Below are 16927 nucleotides of genomic sequence, written 5' to 3' on the forward strand. Positions count from 1 at the left end.
ATGCTAAGAATGAGCCCAAATGCTGAGGTAGTGTTAGCAAGTGATTCTTAGTAATAGAGTTAAGAGGACAGCTTCTGGAACCAAAGGAGACAGTGAGGGAGCTATTTTTCCAATCAATGCCTGGAAAGGCCTGGGACATAATAAAGCTGCACTGTCAGTTATAAATATCTTAGTTAAGGGTGTGTATGTGTGACAGAGAGGAGGGAAGTGTTGCTTATCTCAGGTTTTGCTCCTACTTTGTGAAGTCTCATCCCATGTCACAAAAACAGGTGTCGTATTGAACATGATCACAATTCATAATTTATCTTGTTTCTGTTTTGCAAAACTGTGTCAGTGTTTTTGCTGACACAGAAAAAATAGCAATGTGACATTTCTAGTTGTCTCAGCTGAGTTCATATACTACCATGTTTGATGGTAATATTTGTTTAATTATCTGTATTCTCCAATTGATATATGGGGTGAGTGTGGTGTGAAATTATCACACACCCCGTATCTGGATAACTTGCAAAACTGGTATGCTTTTAATATTCATTGAATGATTGAATAAGTAAGGTGTTAAGTTGTAGACACTTAAACGTGGGGATGGAAGGCACTGAGACCTTAATTTTGATGTGGGGTTGCAAGTATTAAATCTGTCGTGAAAAATATTGTACGTAATTGTATCGTGTGTGTATATTGTGTGCTCACTCCTGAACAGATACTACTATTTCAACAATAATTAATTTAACCTTAACACTTTCCTGTATGTAAGGCAGAGAATTGTTTGTATGAGGATAGTCTGTCTTTCTGATCATTATAAATTTTCTGAAAATGAATTATTCTCCGCTATATTTAGATAAGTTAGTACCACATTTTATCTAGTTTATCTAGTTTAGTTCTGACATTAAATTAAAAGATACTAATTTATTTGTAAAAATATATCTTTTTATTTTTTAAAAATATATCTTTTTAAAAACTTAGCTTAGTTAGCAGAAAAACTTGCTGACATCAATAATTAAGAGGATTAAGACATTTTGATTATTTGAAACTTTTATTTATTTTTTTTAAAGATTTTATTTATTTATTCATAGAGACAGAGAGAGAGAGAGAGGCAGAGACACAGGCAGAGGGAGAAGCAGGCTCCATGCAGAGAGCCCAACCTGGGACTCGATCCAGGGTCTCCAGGATCGTGCCCTGGGCTGCAGGCGGCGCTAAACCACTGCGCCACCAGGGCTGCCCTATTTGAAACTTTTACACCGTAATTTAGGCACTTTTAAGATTAAAAAAAAAAAAAAAGCCTATCAAAAGCTAGCTTTATGTTTTTAGATAAACTTTAGGAACATTCTCTTAGCCACAAAACAAGAATTCTTGCTATCACTATTATTATCCCCACCTAATTTTTCCTGAAAATATTAGTCATGAGGTTAGACAAAAGAAGAAATACCCGTGTAACATGGGAAATAAGGAAGTAAAGCTACGCGTATTTACAAATGACACGATTGCATACCTAAAACAAACAAGCAAAGAAGAAATCAACTGGAAAAACTATTGGAAACAACAAGATAATTCACTAAGAGAGTGGAGTATGAAGTATTCAATAGCTCTCATATACACAGTTAAAAAATATAATGGCAGGAATCATCTTATTTATAACAGCAAAACATGAAAAATGTGCAAGACCTAGAAAAATATTTAAGGGACACCCCCCCAAAAAAGATCTGAATCAATGAAAATAGACAGTTATTCTTGGATTGGAAAAGTCAAAAATAAATGTCTGCTATGCCATTAATTCAATCCTGAGTACCTTTTATGGAAAATATTTTTAATTCGGGAAATAGTGAAATACATGTACTAAAATACTCCAAAATAAAATAAAAGTTTTTATTTATCTAGTGCATTGACGATCAGCACCCACATGTCTGCCCTTCATGCCACAGAGCTTCCAGGCAGGACAGATTATCTGTAATCTCTGTCACTGATTTACTATCCTTGATTTATGTAACGATATCAGCTAATAGGAAGAACACTCAGCACTATTGACCAAAAATATAACTGAACAAATAGTACTCCCTTCCTCCTCCACCAATAGCATCAACATTTTTTAAAGTATGTATTTTTATAAGCAGAATATCTGCAAATATATTTTTCTCTTTGAAAATATGATAATTTGCTTTGTAATATTAGGCATTTTTGAGTGTTAGTGTAGCTGTATGTAACTCAGTAGGAAAAAAATATCTAATAAGACCTGGAATTTAAAAAGCTCACACTTGTTATCACTGCATTGGTTATGCTTTTCATACAAACATGAATAGCCACACCCACACCCACCTATCAGGGTGCAAATAAAGGCTAAGAATGAGGGTGCCGGTCTAAGACAGTATAGCCCCAAGACAATGGGCTGGCCAAGATAACAACAACAAACAAACCAAAATGCTACTGGTAGATTCTTTATAATGTTTATATTTTGTTGGGCAACATGGCATAATGGGCAGAGGGCATGGACTGTAGGCTCAGACAGTCCTGGTCAAGTCCTGGTACTGGTGGTATTTACTACCCGTATGCCTTGGGTAGTTTACTTAACCTCTCAGAGCCTCCGTTTCATCACCAAAGAACTTAATGGTTTCAAGAATTAAGTAAGATAAATGATTATCAGGACTTGGCTTCTGAGGCATGTTTCAGTAAAGGTTAGTTCACTCATTCATTCTACGATTTTTTTTTTTTTTTTTATTGAATGCCTGCTATGTCGATCCTGCTCACAAATGTGTCCCCAACCTCTAGCACACTACCTGTCACATAAAAGGCTTTCAAGAACTATATGTGAAATGAACATTAAGTCTCTACTCCTATAGAACATACATTCTAGTAATTTCCATCCTCCACCTTCCTATTGATGATAGCAAGAATGCCAGAGTAGAAAAAGGTGGGAATTTAAAGGAATTTTCATTTTAATGTTATACAAGATTTTGTTACATGACAGAAAAAACTTGAAAATTAACAAACTTCTGAAAATTAAATAATGGTTCTGTTGCTAGTTTCAGGGCTTGAAAATGAAGTAATAATATGATAATGTTACCTCAAAAAATTGTATGTTTTCATATCAATCTTTTCAAATCAGCAGGAATCTGACATCATTAACATAAGACCCCATCCAGGTCATTAAAATGAGCTTTTACACAGTTACTTTTTGAAGAGAAATGTTCTCGCATCTTATTTTAATTAATACACACATAATTTGCTTTTATGGTCAGATATGTATTCTTCTAAGAAAAATTAAAACTAAGCTGATCTTAAAATACAATATTTACTCAGTACTAATTAATGGTACACAAATTTGGAAAAATCCAGGGAAATAATTTACTTAATTAAAACTCAATACTTTGCTTCTATATATTTGAGTTAAAGGAATTTGGGAATGCAATCTCTGCAGGCAAGAGAAGAAAGTAATTTCATGGGTCTCATACCATTATCAAGAATCTGCTTCCAAGCATGATTTATAGGTGAAGGGAATAAGAGGCACAAACTTGCATTATAAACTAAGTCATGGGGATGAAACGTACAACATAGGGAATAGAATTGATAATATTATAATAACTGTGTATGGTGACAGGTGGTTACTGTGGTGAGCATTTCCTAACATGTATATGATTGTAGAATTAATATATTGCATACTTTAAATTAATATTATAGTATATGTCAACCATACTTCGATTGAAAACACACTCTCCTGATTTAGCAGATAACCCGCTATCTTTCAAAAAATTATTTTGTAAATGCCATGAGAATGTTTCACTTTCCATACCAAATACACATACACACATAGAAAATACTACAAAGCAACACACTTGCTGGGATTTGTGTTGTTGACTTTGAGTTCCTCATTGATTCTTGTAGGAGTTGCTAATCCTGATTGCAACAAATAAATAAAAAGATGAGAGACAGGAATTTGATGGCTTACAAGAAATAATGATAGGAAATGGACCACATTTAGTGTCTGAGCCTCTATTTGAAATATGTATGAAGGCTTCACTAATGGTAAAATAACATTGTCTTTATAAACAATATAATATTCTGTAAAATATAAATAATGTAATGTAAAAATAAAATGTTAATTATGTGCCCAATCACAATAATAATGATTTTGATTTAGGAATCTGTGGTCTCTTAATTATTTTAGCAGTGTTTTGAACATTTTAAAACTTTGTCTATTACTAAAGACAAAGTGTGGAAAGAAGCGAGAGCAAAAAGAAGTTGACATTTTCTTTTTGAGGTTTGTCTGTCAGAGCATAAGGCATGAGTTGAAATTTTACTATTCTTATTAGTGTCTAAAAGAAAAGATAAACACACGATGATATAATATTATTCTTAATTTATTGGCTTCTTGAAATTTAATTACCTGATTGCCTCAAGGCATGAACAGTTTTGCTATACTTTTAGTGAACTCAGTTTTAGTGGATTTCTTGTGAGTAGGTCCAGATTTTTGTGTTTAGATGAAAAATATTTATTTCCTCACACATTCTTTGTGAGCCTGTACAATATCTGCATTAATTTACAGGAAAGGTGATACACATCTCTTTGAGAAATGTCCTAATTTTCCATCATATTGTCCAATTAAATGAATTGAAGAACTCTGGTGTTTCTAAATTCAGCCAACAGAGAATAGCTGTATGACAAGTAAATAAGTCTTGCTGGGAAGATGTTGCTTAAGTGATAAAATGGTTCAGCCAACAAGTGAACCAAAAAATTAAATATTAACTAAGAAAGGTAACCTTTGCTAAAGTGATACCTCACAAAGGACTCAGCTATATATAGGATTGAAGATCTCAGTAAAGTCCACCAGCAAAGGATGGTTTCCTGGAACTTCAAAAATTTTAAAAGCATGAAGAATCTATTACTGCTACTATTGTGTGTTTTTATTGTTAAGTCACAAGCTCACTATTATGACGATACGGTGACTATTTTTAAATTTTTATATTATTACTAATACTATAATATAAAAAATAATAATGTAATCATGTGAATATTTTAATGATATTAACATTGATTTTAGTTATGAAGCTGAATGTCAATCTCAGGGGCCCATTTTATTTAAAGAATGTTACATAGTATTTCTTACATAAAAACTAAATAATAATGTCTTGTTTTTTGTTTCTTTACCTTTATTTTCCCAGGATGAAGAAGAGAGAATTGTGGTAAGATAGTTTTTCTCACTTGTTATCCTGAGTACTGTGATTTTGATTTAATTCTAGCAATATGTTATTGCAACTATAAGGACAAATATGAGAGTTTTGCAGACTATAAAGTTATGAAAAAGCAGTATTTTAAAAGAAAAAAGCTATGGTAGATTATTGTTTGGTGAAGGAAAGTAATATATAGCTCCTGAAATATATTGGTGACCTATGAGTGAAAATTATAAACTAATCTAAAAACAGAATAGACCAAGTGCAGTGATAGAAAATGAAATAATTGTTTTTTTTTCAAGTGAGAAAATATAAATCATAAGGAATATTTGTTGTTATTATTAATGGTTATGAAACATAGTTCAGTATAATTTATTCATTTATAGAACAGTTTTTCCTCAACTACTATTTTTGCTGATTTGTTTCTGTGGGTTTGAAGACAACAAAAATACAGAAATGCATTGAGGGAGATAAATACTTAAAATTTTTTATTTTATTCTTAAACGAATCATGATCAAATTTCTCATATATAACATAGTCCATCACACTGGAAATAAGAGTACACAATAATACTTAAAGGAAGTGATTTGTTCCGATCATTTGGTGAATTTGAAGGGAAATCTAAATTGTTTTAATTATCAAATCACACAGATAAAAAGATAGTTGTCTGATTAATTGCATTAGGTAAGAAAAATGTAAAGAGTGTTTAAGAGTAAACTTTGGTAAATACTTGGCTAAGCACTTTAACATTTCTACTCACAAGCTAATCCTTTCAGAGATAGTTTACTAGATTAGGCTCCCAAATGGATTTTCTAGTTCAATTATTTCACTAAATGATCTTCACGAACCTAAATATCCATATAATTTCTTTAAATATTTTTAATCTCCCATGTGTAGTAATGCTAGACCTAGACCGTCAACGCTACCTCACTAATGGCACTCTGAAATAGAAAGGAAATATTTTTCTTCTATTATAATTTGATTTGCAATAAACAAGTGAATCACATTTCATAAAATTCCTGGTAGGACAGACCAGGACCACATGAAATATGTACATTTTCCCCAACTCCTCACGTATTACTATTTTTATTCCAATCGCGCTTACCCCGATACTGTAGTGATTAAGCAGGGTGGGATCTGGAGACAACTTGTCTGGGTTTAAAGCCTACCATATTCTCACTAAATGTTAAATATTATTTTAGCTTAATGAATAAATTACAGTAAAATTCAAAATAGAGTCATTGCATGACTTCTAGGCTCACAAAATAGCTGCAGAGTTTAGCCTCTGCTTCAAATCTAGTCATTGTTATTGTAATTAAGCCCCTAAAAGTGTAATTGCTGACAAAGACCACATGACAATATAGTTAATCCCAGCTAACACTTTTACACTGCATTGTATATTTTCCACATCATTATCTTTGAATGTAATATTTTTAAGTTAGCAAATAATTTTAACCATAAACCTTGAGAATTATTTTAAATATGATAAAATTATGGTGTTTGATAAAGAAATCATGTAGGAAATTTCAAGAGAATGGCTTAAGAAATAATTTTGTGGATACAAAATAATATTGAAATTAGAGGAGAAGCCATTTAAACTCTAGTATCCATCATATGCTATTGCAATAGAAATAAAGAGTACTTCCTATGTGTCATGTGCTCTTTGGATGGTGTCATATGAAATGCCATTTAATCCTTACAATCATCTTATACAGCAGTTACTATTATTATCCCTATTTTACATAAGGAAACTGGAGCACAGATACAATAACTTGCCCAAGACTTTGTAGCTAGTAAATGGTAGGGTCAAGATTTGAACCCAAGCCATCTGACTCCAGAATACCTTGTTCCTCTTCAAATGTGCTAGAGTCAAAGATTGTCTTATTACAAATAAATCCCAAGTAAATTTCACTTTTAATAAATCTGTATTGCTTCTTAAATATTATTATATAGGAGTTAGGCAATTTAATCAATTCATAAAAACTGAACGTGGGAAAAGAATGAACAATGATTACAGGGATTTAGTAATCCAGATAGCTTGACAATATTCCTTCTGACAGTGTGGATACCTTACTATTTTATATATTTGATGTATCAGGAATCTGATTAGGAATCTGAGGTCATTACTATTCATAATCTGATACAGCTTTAATTGAAGGCTTGTTTTTAAAAACACCCTCAGGTGCAATAGCTTTTCACGCAGTTTTTCTTTCTCTCGTTCCTGAAGATGCATAAGCAGCCTATTTACCAACAAAGACTAGCCAGCTGATAGACCAGAAGCAAACCATTAATCATGCAATAACCTAAATGATAAATTGAGTGTATTGGAACAGTTACATGTCATATCTATGATAACACTTTCCATTTTATTTCTTTCTCTGAAGTCCACTGTGGATGCCCGTGGTCATCGGCCCCTTGACAAGAAGAGGGAAGAGGCTCCCAGCCTGAGACCTGCTCCCCCTCCCATCAGTGGAGGTGGCTATCGAGCTCGTCCAGTCAAACCAGTAGCCAGCCAAAAGAAATTAGAAAGAAAAGCCCCTGATGCTGGGGGCTGTCTTCATGCTGACCCAGATCTGGTGAGTGCACTGATGTTTCTTGTCATGATGGGTCTCCCATGCAGAGAGTCCCATGGGTCTCATCATGGCTTCCCAATGTTGCCTTGACCCACATCATCATCATTATTTTGTTCCTTTATTTTGGAAATAATTATAAAACATATTGGGCCTTGGGTTAAAGGTTCCTTAGTCTTCTTTAGTATGATCCCAAGATAGTAAATTAGGACACATGCATATTGTTTTTAGCTTTGTATTTTGCCCACCACATTTGGTCAGATGGTAAAATTTTCATAGTCCAGTTATATTTATTTTATGGTAAGGACTAATTTTAATCTTCATAGGAATATGACGGGAACTCTAGATTTTCGGGACAGACATACAGAAAATTAAATTACAAGTTTTTATAATGGCTAACGATATCGTTGAATTTTCACTGTGTGCTGTTTCCACAAATACTCATAATCTGAATCCTTTATCTAATGCCTGCTATCTTCTTTGTTTGCAGGGAGTGTTGTGTCCTACAGGATGTCAGTTGCAAGATACTTTGGTAAAACAGGAAAGGCCAATCAGAAAAAGTATAGATGAATTAAATAATAATGTGGAGTCTGTGTCCCAGTCCTCTTCTAGCACCTTTCAGTATATAACTCTGCTAAAAGACATGTGGAAAAACAGGCAGAAGCAAATAAGAGGTAGAAATCCTGTATTTTATCTTTGATACTCCTATAAAATTGGAACTGCTTGGACTGCTGTGGGCATGCATGATTCTGGGAAGTCCAACATTTCTAGATGAGTCCAAATAGCTCCCACTGCTCTTAGTATGAGCCTGATTACTCTAAGCTTCTCACTTAACCACCTTTACCCACAGCTTGCCATGTAGGCTCCGTTCAGCACTTCTTAGCTAGACACATTTTCTATGAGAACAAATTCACCATGAGTTCTTATTTTCATTCTATAAGAAATTTGTGAATCAGAAGACAATATTCAGAGTTAAATTTAGTATTTATAAATTTCATACTTCAGGTTTTGAATATAAGAGGGTAATCTATGATGCATTCAATTGTATTGCAGATATCACTACCAAATCTTTAAACTCTGAGATCTGAATGTTGTATGCTGTTGGCTGGATGGTTAGGAATCAGCTAGTGAGTAAGCCTGTTGTAGGCATCCCAGTGAGTAGTTTATCCAGTTCAGGACATTTTTCAAAGGTATCATGACATCCCTCTTGAAAATTTCAAGCCTCTAGAGTACTTATGTGAGATGGATAAATAAATCAAGTGTATCCAATCCACACAATGTTGAACTTCAAAGATGGAAGGCCTAAACACTGCTTTCTCCTCTCCTCCTCACCAGAGAAATAAAGAACCTATTGTATTTTTTATTAGGCATAAGTTTTAGCTTACTCCTAAGTAAATTACTAGTGTAATAGTTAGACTTTATGTTAATTTGTGTATGTCACAGGCCAAATAGTTTCCTCTAAGTACAATTACATATCATGATTGCCTGACTAGTTCTGTGTCTATTAGATTATTCTCAGCAAATCAAAATCACAACTATATGTTTGAGTACTCCTAGTTTTATTATTCGGAGAAAATGTTTACCATTCCTATGTGATTTCTTTTTTTCCAGATAATGAAAATGCAATAAATGAGTATTCCTCAGAGCTGGAAAAGCACCAATTATATATAGAGGAGACTGTGACCAGCAATATTCCAACTAACCTTCGTGTGCTCCGGGCAATCCTGGAAAACTTGAGAAGCAAAATACAAAAATTAGAATCTGATGTCTCAGCTCAGATGGAATACTGCCGCACTCCATGCACAGTCAGTTGCAATATTCCTGTGGTGTCTGGCAAAGGTAACTAGTTAATAAACATATTTCCAGAGGGTTCCAGAATAAATCCTCTCTAAAAAAGAACTTCAAAACGCTTAGTGGCTCTTCCCCAACCAATCCTAATGACATTAGAGCAATACCATGAAGATATCCCTAGCATGCCGTGTTCGGACTTAGCCTAATGTATTTGCCAGTTTTTGATGAACAGGATGTAGTGTAACCATGGTGGTAGCTCCACCTGGCTAATGCACATGCTTGCTTAGATAGGTGGGTGTAGGAGTTTCCCCATCCCATGTGTTCTGGCAAGTTATGTATATCCTAGGACATAAAGGTTGGAGAAGGGCTTATTTCATCCCCTTGGGTAATAGAGCTGAAAACTGAGTTTGGTTTTGTAAAAAGATAATTCAGTTTCTATAATTTATTCTCAAATGTCATAAATAAAATATTCCTCAGTAACCTGTGTAATCAGTTATCTCATAAAATTGATGACTAAAGACCAAGGAATTATGTTGTAGTTCCCTGAATATAATATGCTATTTTATGTTTGCAGAATGTGAGGAAATTATCAGAAATGGAGGTGAAACATCTGAAATGTATCTCATTCAGCCTCACAGTTCTATCACACCATACAGAGTATACTGTGATATGACCACAGACAGTGGAGGTAAGTGTTGGGTAGTGGTTGACCTATTATGCTGTAATGATTTTGATACCATAAAATGCCAAGAAATAAGACCTAGCTTTAACATAACTCACAATGAGCCATTTGATTTGGAACTTAACCTGATATTCTAAAGGTTGTAAAATATCTATGATTCACAATTTGGAGTAAGATAAAAAAGTGCCTGTAGTCTCCAAAGATTTTAAGTTTTCCTTTCATATATTTATTTCTTTATTGTATCCATTTTGAAGCACTAAACATAGGTGAGCATAAAGTAAATTAAATAGGTGAGGAATTGAGACATTCTCCTCAAAGTGAGATTATTTGTTTTTGGTTAATATGTGGCATGTTTGTTTCTTTCACCCAAAGGATGGACAGTGATTCAGAACCGTCAAGATGGTAGCGTTGACTTTGGCAGGACGTGGGATCCATATAAACAAGGATTTGGAAATATTGCAACCAGTGCCGATGGGAAAAAATACTGTGGTCTACCAGGTAAAAACTGGGAGTACAAAATAAAACATCCTGTTGAAAAGTTTTTTTATTTCTGCTTAGAAAACACAGCGTTGGGAATCTATTTTTAGGAGTTTTAGGAGGATAGGAGGAGTTTACAAAAAGAATGTGAAAACTAAAGATAAGGGAAGAAAGGCAGTTTTTAATTTCCAAAGGTGTTATTTTTGGTGAGATTTTATATTTTATATTTCCTATAGGTGAATATTGGCTTGGGAATGATAAAATTAGCCAGCTTACCAACATGGGACCCACGGAACTTCTGATTGAAATGGAGGACTGGAAAGGCGACAAGGTGAAGGCCCTCTATGGAGGATTCACTATGCAGAATGAGGCCAACAAATACCAACTCTCAGTGAGCAAATATAAGGGAACAGCTGGCAATGCCCTCATAGAAGGAGCTTCTCAACTGTTTGGAGAGAACCAAACCATGACCATCCACAACGGCATGTATTTCAGCACGTACGACAGAGACAATGATGGCTGGTATGTATGGTGTCTTCCCCCCCTGCTTTAAAAGCCACCATGGATGCTGTGATTGGAGCTATTAATGGTAGCTCATGTTATTAATGACAATCATTTCTTTGGTGCTTCCTGGGCCTTAGCCACCATACTGAGCTCTTCATATGTCACTTTAAACCATTTCTGCTATAAGGTTGTCATTATTATTCTCACTTGACAGATGAAGTTTAGAGAGACAAAGTAATTTACCCAAGGTCATAGAATAATCAAAGGTGGGGATGCCTGGGTGGCTAAGTGGTTGAGTGTCTGACTTTGGCTCAGGGGGTGATCCCAGAGTCCCAGGATCGAGTCCCCACTTCGGGCTCCCTGCATGGCACCTGGTTCTCCCTCTGCCTTTATGTCTCCACTTCTCTATCTCTGTCTCTCATGAATAAATAAAGAAAATCTTAAAAAAAAAAAGAATGATAAAAGGTAGACCTCAAACTACAGCACAATTGCCTTCTGAGTAATGAGCATTTAGATAAATTTCTATATCTGTATATTCCAACGTGGATGTTGGAACCTTCATTTTGTTTTCCAGGGTTCTACTAGTGGAGCTGAAAACTGATATGTCAGTCTAAAGAAACAAATGTAGTTGAACCCATCTCTTTCTTGCTATAGGGCGGAGAAGGCCTTTTGCGTGTTAGTTTGACTTTACTTATAGAACCTGTACTGCACACAGCACTCTTCTGCGGGTGCTTCGCAAAGAATAACTCGATAGCACTACAGTTCTAATAATCCCAAACATTTCCTTTCAGGATAACTACAGATCCCAAAAAACAGTGTGCTAGAGAAGATGGTGGTGGATGGTGGTATAATAGATGTCATGCAGCCAATCCAAATGGCAGATACTACTGGGGTGGACATTACAGCTGGGACATGGCAAAACATGGCACAGACGATGGAGTGGTATGGATGAACTGGAAGGGGTCCTGGTATTCAATGAAGAAGATGTCTATGAAGATCAGACCCTTCTTCCCACGGCAATAACCCCCAAAAACATAGATTATTTTTATTCTTCTATATGTAACAACGTTTTTATATATTATGTCATTGGAATATTCTTTCACACATTGTATCCCCCTAAAACTATCAAAGAATTGTGAGTGTGACTTTTTGGGAAAAGTATTTAGGCTAAATGACATTAAAAATGGCACATGAGTTTCTTTTGTATTTTCATTTATAGTATCTGATCAAGAACTAACTCAAACGATAATTGTGAAGAGTGTTTGTAATTTCAATTTCAGTTGATTGTAGAAAGTTTCAAATTAGGAAGAGGAATTCTCTGTCCTTGTTCAGAAGTCCACTTTAAAGACTAATTACTTAAGATCTGTCACACATGAAAAAACTTTCAAAAAGATTTATTAATTAAACCAGTCTCTGTTACAATAAATTAATGTATTCTTATTTTGCAATCCACATGACCAATGAGTTAGGCTTTGAACTTGTAAGAAAACAGAAACAATCACAACTTTAAATAGATAATAAACTGTCATTGAACATAGGAAGATTCAAAATCTCGCTCTGTACCATGGAAAAACCACTACACTGCCATTTTGCAAGATTTTGGGATCAGACATCCCAGTAGGACAACCAGGGTCCGGTCTTCATCATTTGTATTTTGGGAGGAATAGTGGGGTAGGAAACAGATGTTGCCTATTGTCCCTGGAATTTAGGCCTATTGACCTCAATTAGATCTTTGTTTTTCACGTGGTAACATCAGAACTAAAGTAAAAATAGGCTTTCTTTTCTTGCAACTTATCCCCAAGAAATAAGTATATCAATTCAATACTTCCTTTATCTTCCATTCTTCCATCATTTGACTCCAACTGCCCTGGGCAACCCCATACCCCTAGATTCTCCTTCCCCAATGCAGCATCACTGCCACTGATTTTCATGGAAACTTACTTGAAGCTCATCCACTTACCTTTGCATCTAGGCAGAGGCTATTAATTTCTATCATAGAAATGCTGTCACTGTCTTCATTCCTCATCAAATCTAACTTCAACTTTTACCTGTTTTCCCTCCCATAAACTCTGTCTCAGCCTTACCTATACTCTGTTACTCTACCATCACATATATGGTCCTAAAAACAGGACATTCTGACCAAATTACCTCCTGCTTAATGTAGCTTTTGTTAATCTAAATGCTATAATACAAATTCCTTGACCAGGAGTGAAAATGATTTGCTACTTGGTCCCAGCACCGTCTCCTGCCCCCTTCACTACACATCTACGTTCTTGTCACAGTGAATTTTCCACCATCCCAGAGAATGTCAGGCCCTTTTATATGATGCTTCCATTTTAATAGCCTCTTTCCCCCAATGCTATCTGACAAATTATTATTCATTTTTAAGCCTCACTTTAACTCCAATTTTTATGTTTTACATACCTTTCTCCTTTACTAATGGTGAACTCCTACACACTTTTGATTCCAGAATCATCAGCCTGTCAGAAAACATGATTTTTATAAATTCATAAATATTGGATGACTAAATCCGATGATTATCAAGGTCTGGGATAGCTCCCCTCCTTCTTCTGTATAGAACCCATTTTCCAATGAGGTCACAGAAACTTAATACTGAAAATAGTTAAAAATAGAACTTTTACAGCAAGACCAAGTATAGCAAAAGCCCACTGGATCAAGGATGGGAAGGTGGCAGGAGCCCAATCCGAAGGAATTATCCCTTAGACCTTTGCTCAAACCCTTAGGAACTCACAGAAGATCTAATAAGCTTCAAGGAAAGCCACAGAAAACAACAAAAAACCAGTTAAAGTAGACAAGCTGATAGTCAATTCTTAGTTAATGTGCAAATAGCAGGAACACAGAGACCATACCTGGATGACGTGTAATATCTAAGTCTATCTAGAAAGAAGTAAGCCTTCTTAAGTTATCATTTGGTAAGAAATGCTATGTATCTGATTTTGTCCATTCAAGCATCACAAATTTGAATACAATATAAAAGTAGAATTAGGATACATAAAACAGTTTCAGAAAAGATTAACTCGTGACTTTTATGAAGATAATAAAAAGATTAGTTGGGAATTATTAATCCCACACTGCAGCAGGAGAACCATAACATATTTTATTCTAGGACTAAGAGTGATGGGACACCTGGGGGGCTCCATGGTTGAGCGTCTGCCTTCGGCCCAGGGGGTCATCCTGGGTCCTGAGATCTAGTAGCACACTGGGGTCCCTGAGGGGAGCCTGATTTTCCCTCTGCCTGAGTCTTTGCCTCTGTCTCTGTGTCTCTCATGAATAAATAAATAAAATCTTGAAAAAAAAAAGACAAAGTATGTAAAAAAGCTAGGAAGATATATGTACTTGGGATGTAAATTTCCAGTTCCTCTGCATTTAGGAACTAAGGAAAGTAGGGATGCCTGGGTGGCTCAGAGGTTGAGCGTCTGCCTTTGGCTCAGGTCATGATCCCAGGGGTCCTGGGATCAAGTCTCACAGCCTGCTTCTCCCTCTGACTATGTCTCTGCCTCCCTCTCTGTGTCTCTCATGAATAAATAAATAAAATCTTAAAAAACCAAAAGTAAAAAAAGAAAACAGCTAACCAATGTTGGAAAACCAACACCAGTGTTGATGTTCTGAAGGTTTTAAAATATATATATTGCCAAATAACTCTCAAGAAAAATGGTAACAATTTACCTTTGGCAGACAGAATTACAGGTGTTTATTTTTCTTCTCCCTCAATAATGCTGAATGCTGTAATTAAAATCTTGTAAACTGAACACAGATTTTTCCACATGGACCAGAAAATGTAGGTGATGGGACACACCACCAACTGCAGTAGCTTAGCTGATGTTGTTTGACCATTACACACCAGGCATCATGTACCCTGACCATCTAAACCTGCAGAGCTTATTTACAATATGGATATCCTGGTATCAAACCAGGTTTATTACATCAGAGACTCAAAATGGAAAAAGGCTCAGAATCTGCATTTTTAAATAAATGTCTCCAAGAGACTCTGATCCCTGACTAGATTTTAGAATAACTGACATCTGCATTTACCTGAGACTCCCATCCTTCCCATGGAGCCTTTCTTTCACTCAAATGGTGACCACGAGGCAATATTTAGGGCAAGTGATCATATTCAAAATGATTGATTTCATAGGTGGCCACCACCTATGTTTAAAACTTGACTTGGAAAATAAAAATAAAAATAAAAAAATAAAAAATAAAACTTGACTTTGGTTTAAACAGCACAGTCTCCAAAAGCTGGAACCATTGTTTCTGCTCTGTGATCTCTCAACTCAAGTGATTCTCACGGTTGAACTCTTCGTTTTTTTCAGTGTAGAAACAACTTAAAAATGCTACCTACTGTTTGTTGAGGTGAAATTGATTTCTGAATTCCACCCCCACCCCACAACTGGGCCACGTGGCTTGATGCTCCCTGCTTGAACTTTTACTGTTGCTCAACTCAGCACTAAGGCACAATATGTTGGTGCATAATTACAGCTAAACTAGCAAACAGAATTATTTCTGTTTATTTTAACATTAATTGGGGCTTTAAGTTATTGAAGTAGTACACATTATTTGCAGACATTTTGGGAAATATAGGAAAAGTAGAACCGCTTATAACTAACAGGAAGACAGTTACTGCCCTAGTTTATGTTTTTCATGTGATTCTGTACATGTTTTAGCATTTGAATTTTTCACATTGTGTCATGGAAAATGTTCCGTGTTACTCAATATGTTTAATGTTTTTCTTTAATGTTATTTTCTGGAAATTCTTTTTAATGGCTCTACAATTTTCCATCATGTGACTATACTCTAATTTTTAAGCAAGTCCCTGTCACTTAAAATTTAGATTTTTCTGAACTTTTTCTAATAAAGAAAATACTGAAATTAGCATCCTTCTACATAAACTTTCTATATGTATATAATTGGTATTATATATAATATATATTGTTATCTACTTTTTCCAGAGTAAATTTTTAGAAGCAGAATATCTGGAGGAAATAAAGGGATTGGTGTTCTGAAGGTTTTAAAATAGATATATTGCCCAATAACTCTCAAGAAAAATGGTATCAATTTACCTTTGGCAGATAGAATTACAGGTGTTTGTTTTATTTTTCTTCTCCTTCAATAATGCTGAATACTGTAATTAAAATCTTGACAATTGCTTTAATTTTAATATCTTAATTACCAGTGAGAGTAAGAGATTTTTAAAATGTTTAATGACCATTTGTCTATCTTCTTTTGAGAGTTACTTTTCATATCTTTACCCTAATGCTAATTTTCTATCAGCATAAATAATCTTTTTTAAAATAATCTTTTATATGAATTCGTAACCATTTTTTACATGTGTAGGATAGCAATCACGAATAGGATATTACCCTCCATTTATTCAAATATTTTATTTCCTAAATAGTTAGACTCAAAGACTTATATGCTTATGCAAATAGTCTTGACTGGAATCAATATTAACCATTATACCCTTTCTCTCCTCCCAGCCAAGCTGTGACCACTAGGTGATAAGTTTTTTATTTTGTTTTTTTGACTGAATTATATTCATTTTCTCAACAATTTTTTATTTTGAAAAATTCTGGTCTTACAGAGAAATTGCCAGAATAGTTTAATGAATACCTCTATGTCCTTCACCTAGATTCACCAATTGTTTGCTACACTTGCTTTATCTCTCCAAAGGAGATACTTTTAAGTAGTTTTGTAAGAGCTTATGCAGGCCTGCAACCTTGAGGTCA

At 34.8% G+C, this 16927-nt stretch overlaps 1 protein-coding gene across 1 annotated transcript; it reads left to right on the forward strand.

Moving 5' to 3' along the window:
• Positions 1-4812: 4812 nt before the first annotated feature.
• On the forward strand, positions 4813-12606 carry FGB (fibrinogen beta chain). Its single transcript, XM_077846453.1, has 9 exons — positions 4813-4927; positions 5148-5168; positions 7541-7732; positions 8217-8400; positions 9338-9565; positions 10092-10205; positions 10572-10697; positions 10913-11198; positions 11972-12606. Exons 1-9 carry the CDS (start codon positions 4823-4825, stop codon positions 12201-12203), a joined length of 1488 nt encoding a protein of 495 aa, XP_077702579.1. The 5' UTR covers positions 4813-4822; the 3' UTR covers positions 12204-12606.
• Positions 12607-16927: the final 4321 nt, after the last annotated feature.

Source organism: Canis aureus, chromosome 13, assembly GCF_053574225.1.
Source record: "Canis aureus isolate CA01 chromosome 13, VMU_Caureus_v.1.0, whole genome shotgun sequence".
Taxonomy (NCBI): domain Eukaryota; kingdom Metazoa; phylum Chordata; class Mammalia; order Carnivora; family Canidae; genus Canis; species Canis aureus.

Bases quoted from the DNA above. Each gene is read 5' to 3' on its own strand.
- FGB (XM_077846453.1), top strand. From the start codon at position 4,823: ATGGTTTCCTGGAACTTCAAAAATTTTAAAAGCATGAAGAATCTATTA. The intron at 8,401-9,337 runs GTAGAAATCCTG...CTTTTTTTCCAG, and splicing joins CAGGCAGAAGCAAATAAGAG to ATAATGAAAATGCAATAAAT. The intron at 9,566-10,091 runs GTAACTAGTTAA...TTATGTTTGCAG, and splicing joins TCCTGTGGTGTCTGGCAAAG to AATGTGAGGAAATTATCAGA.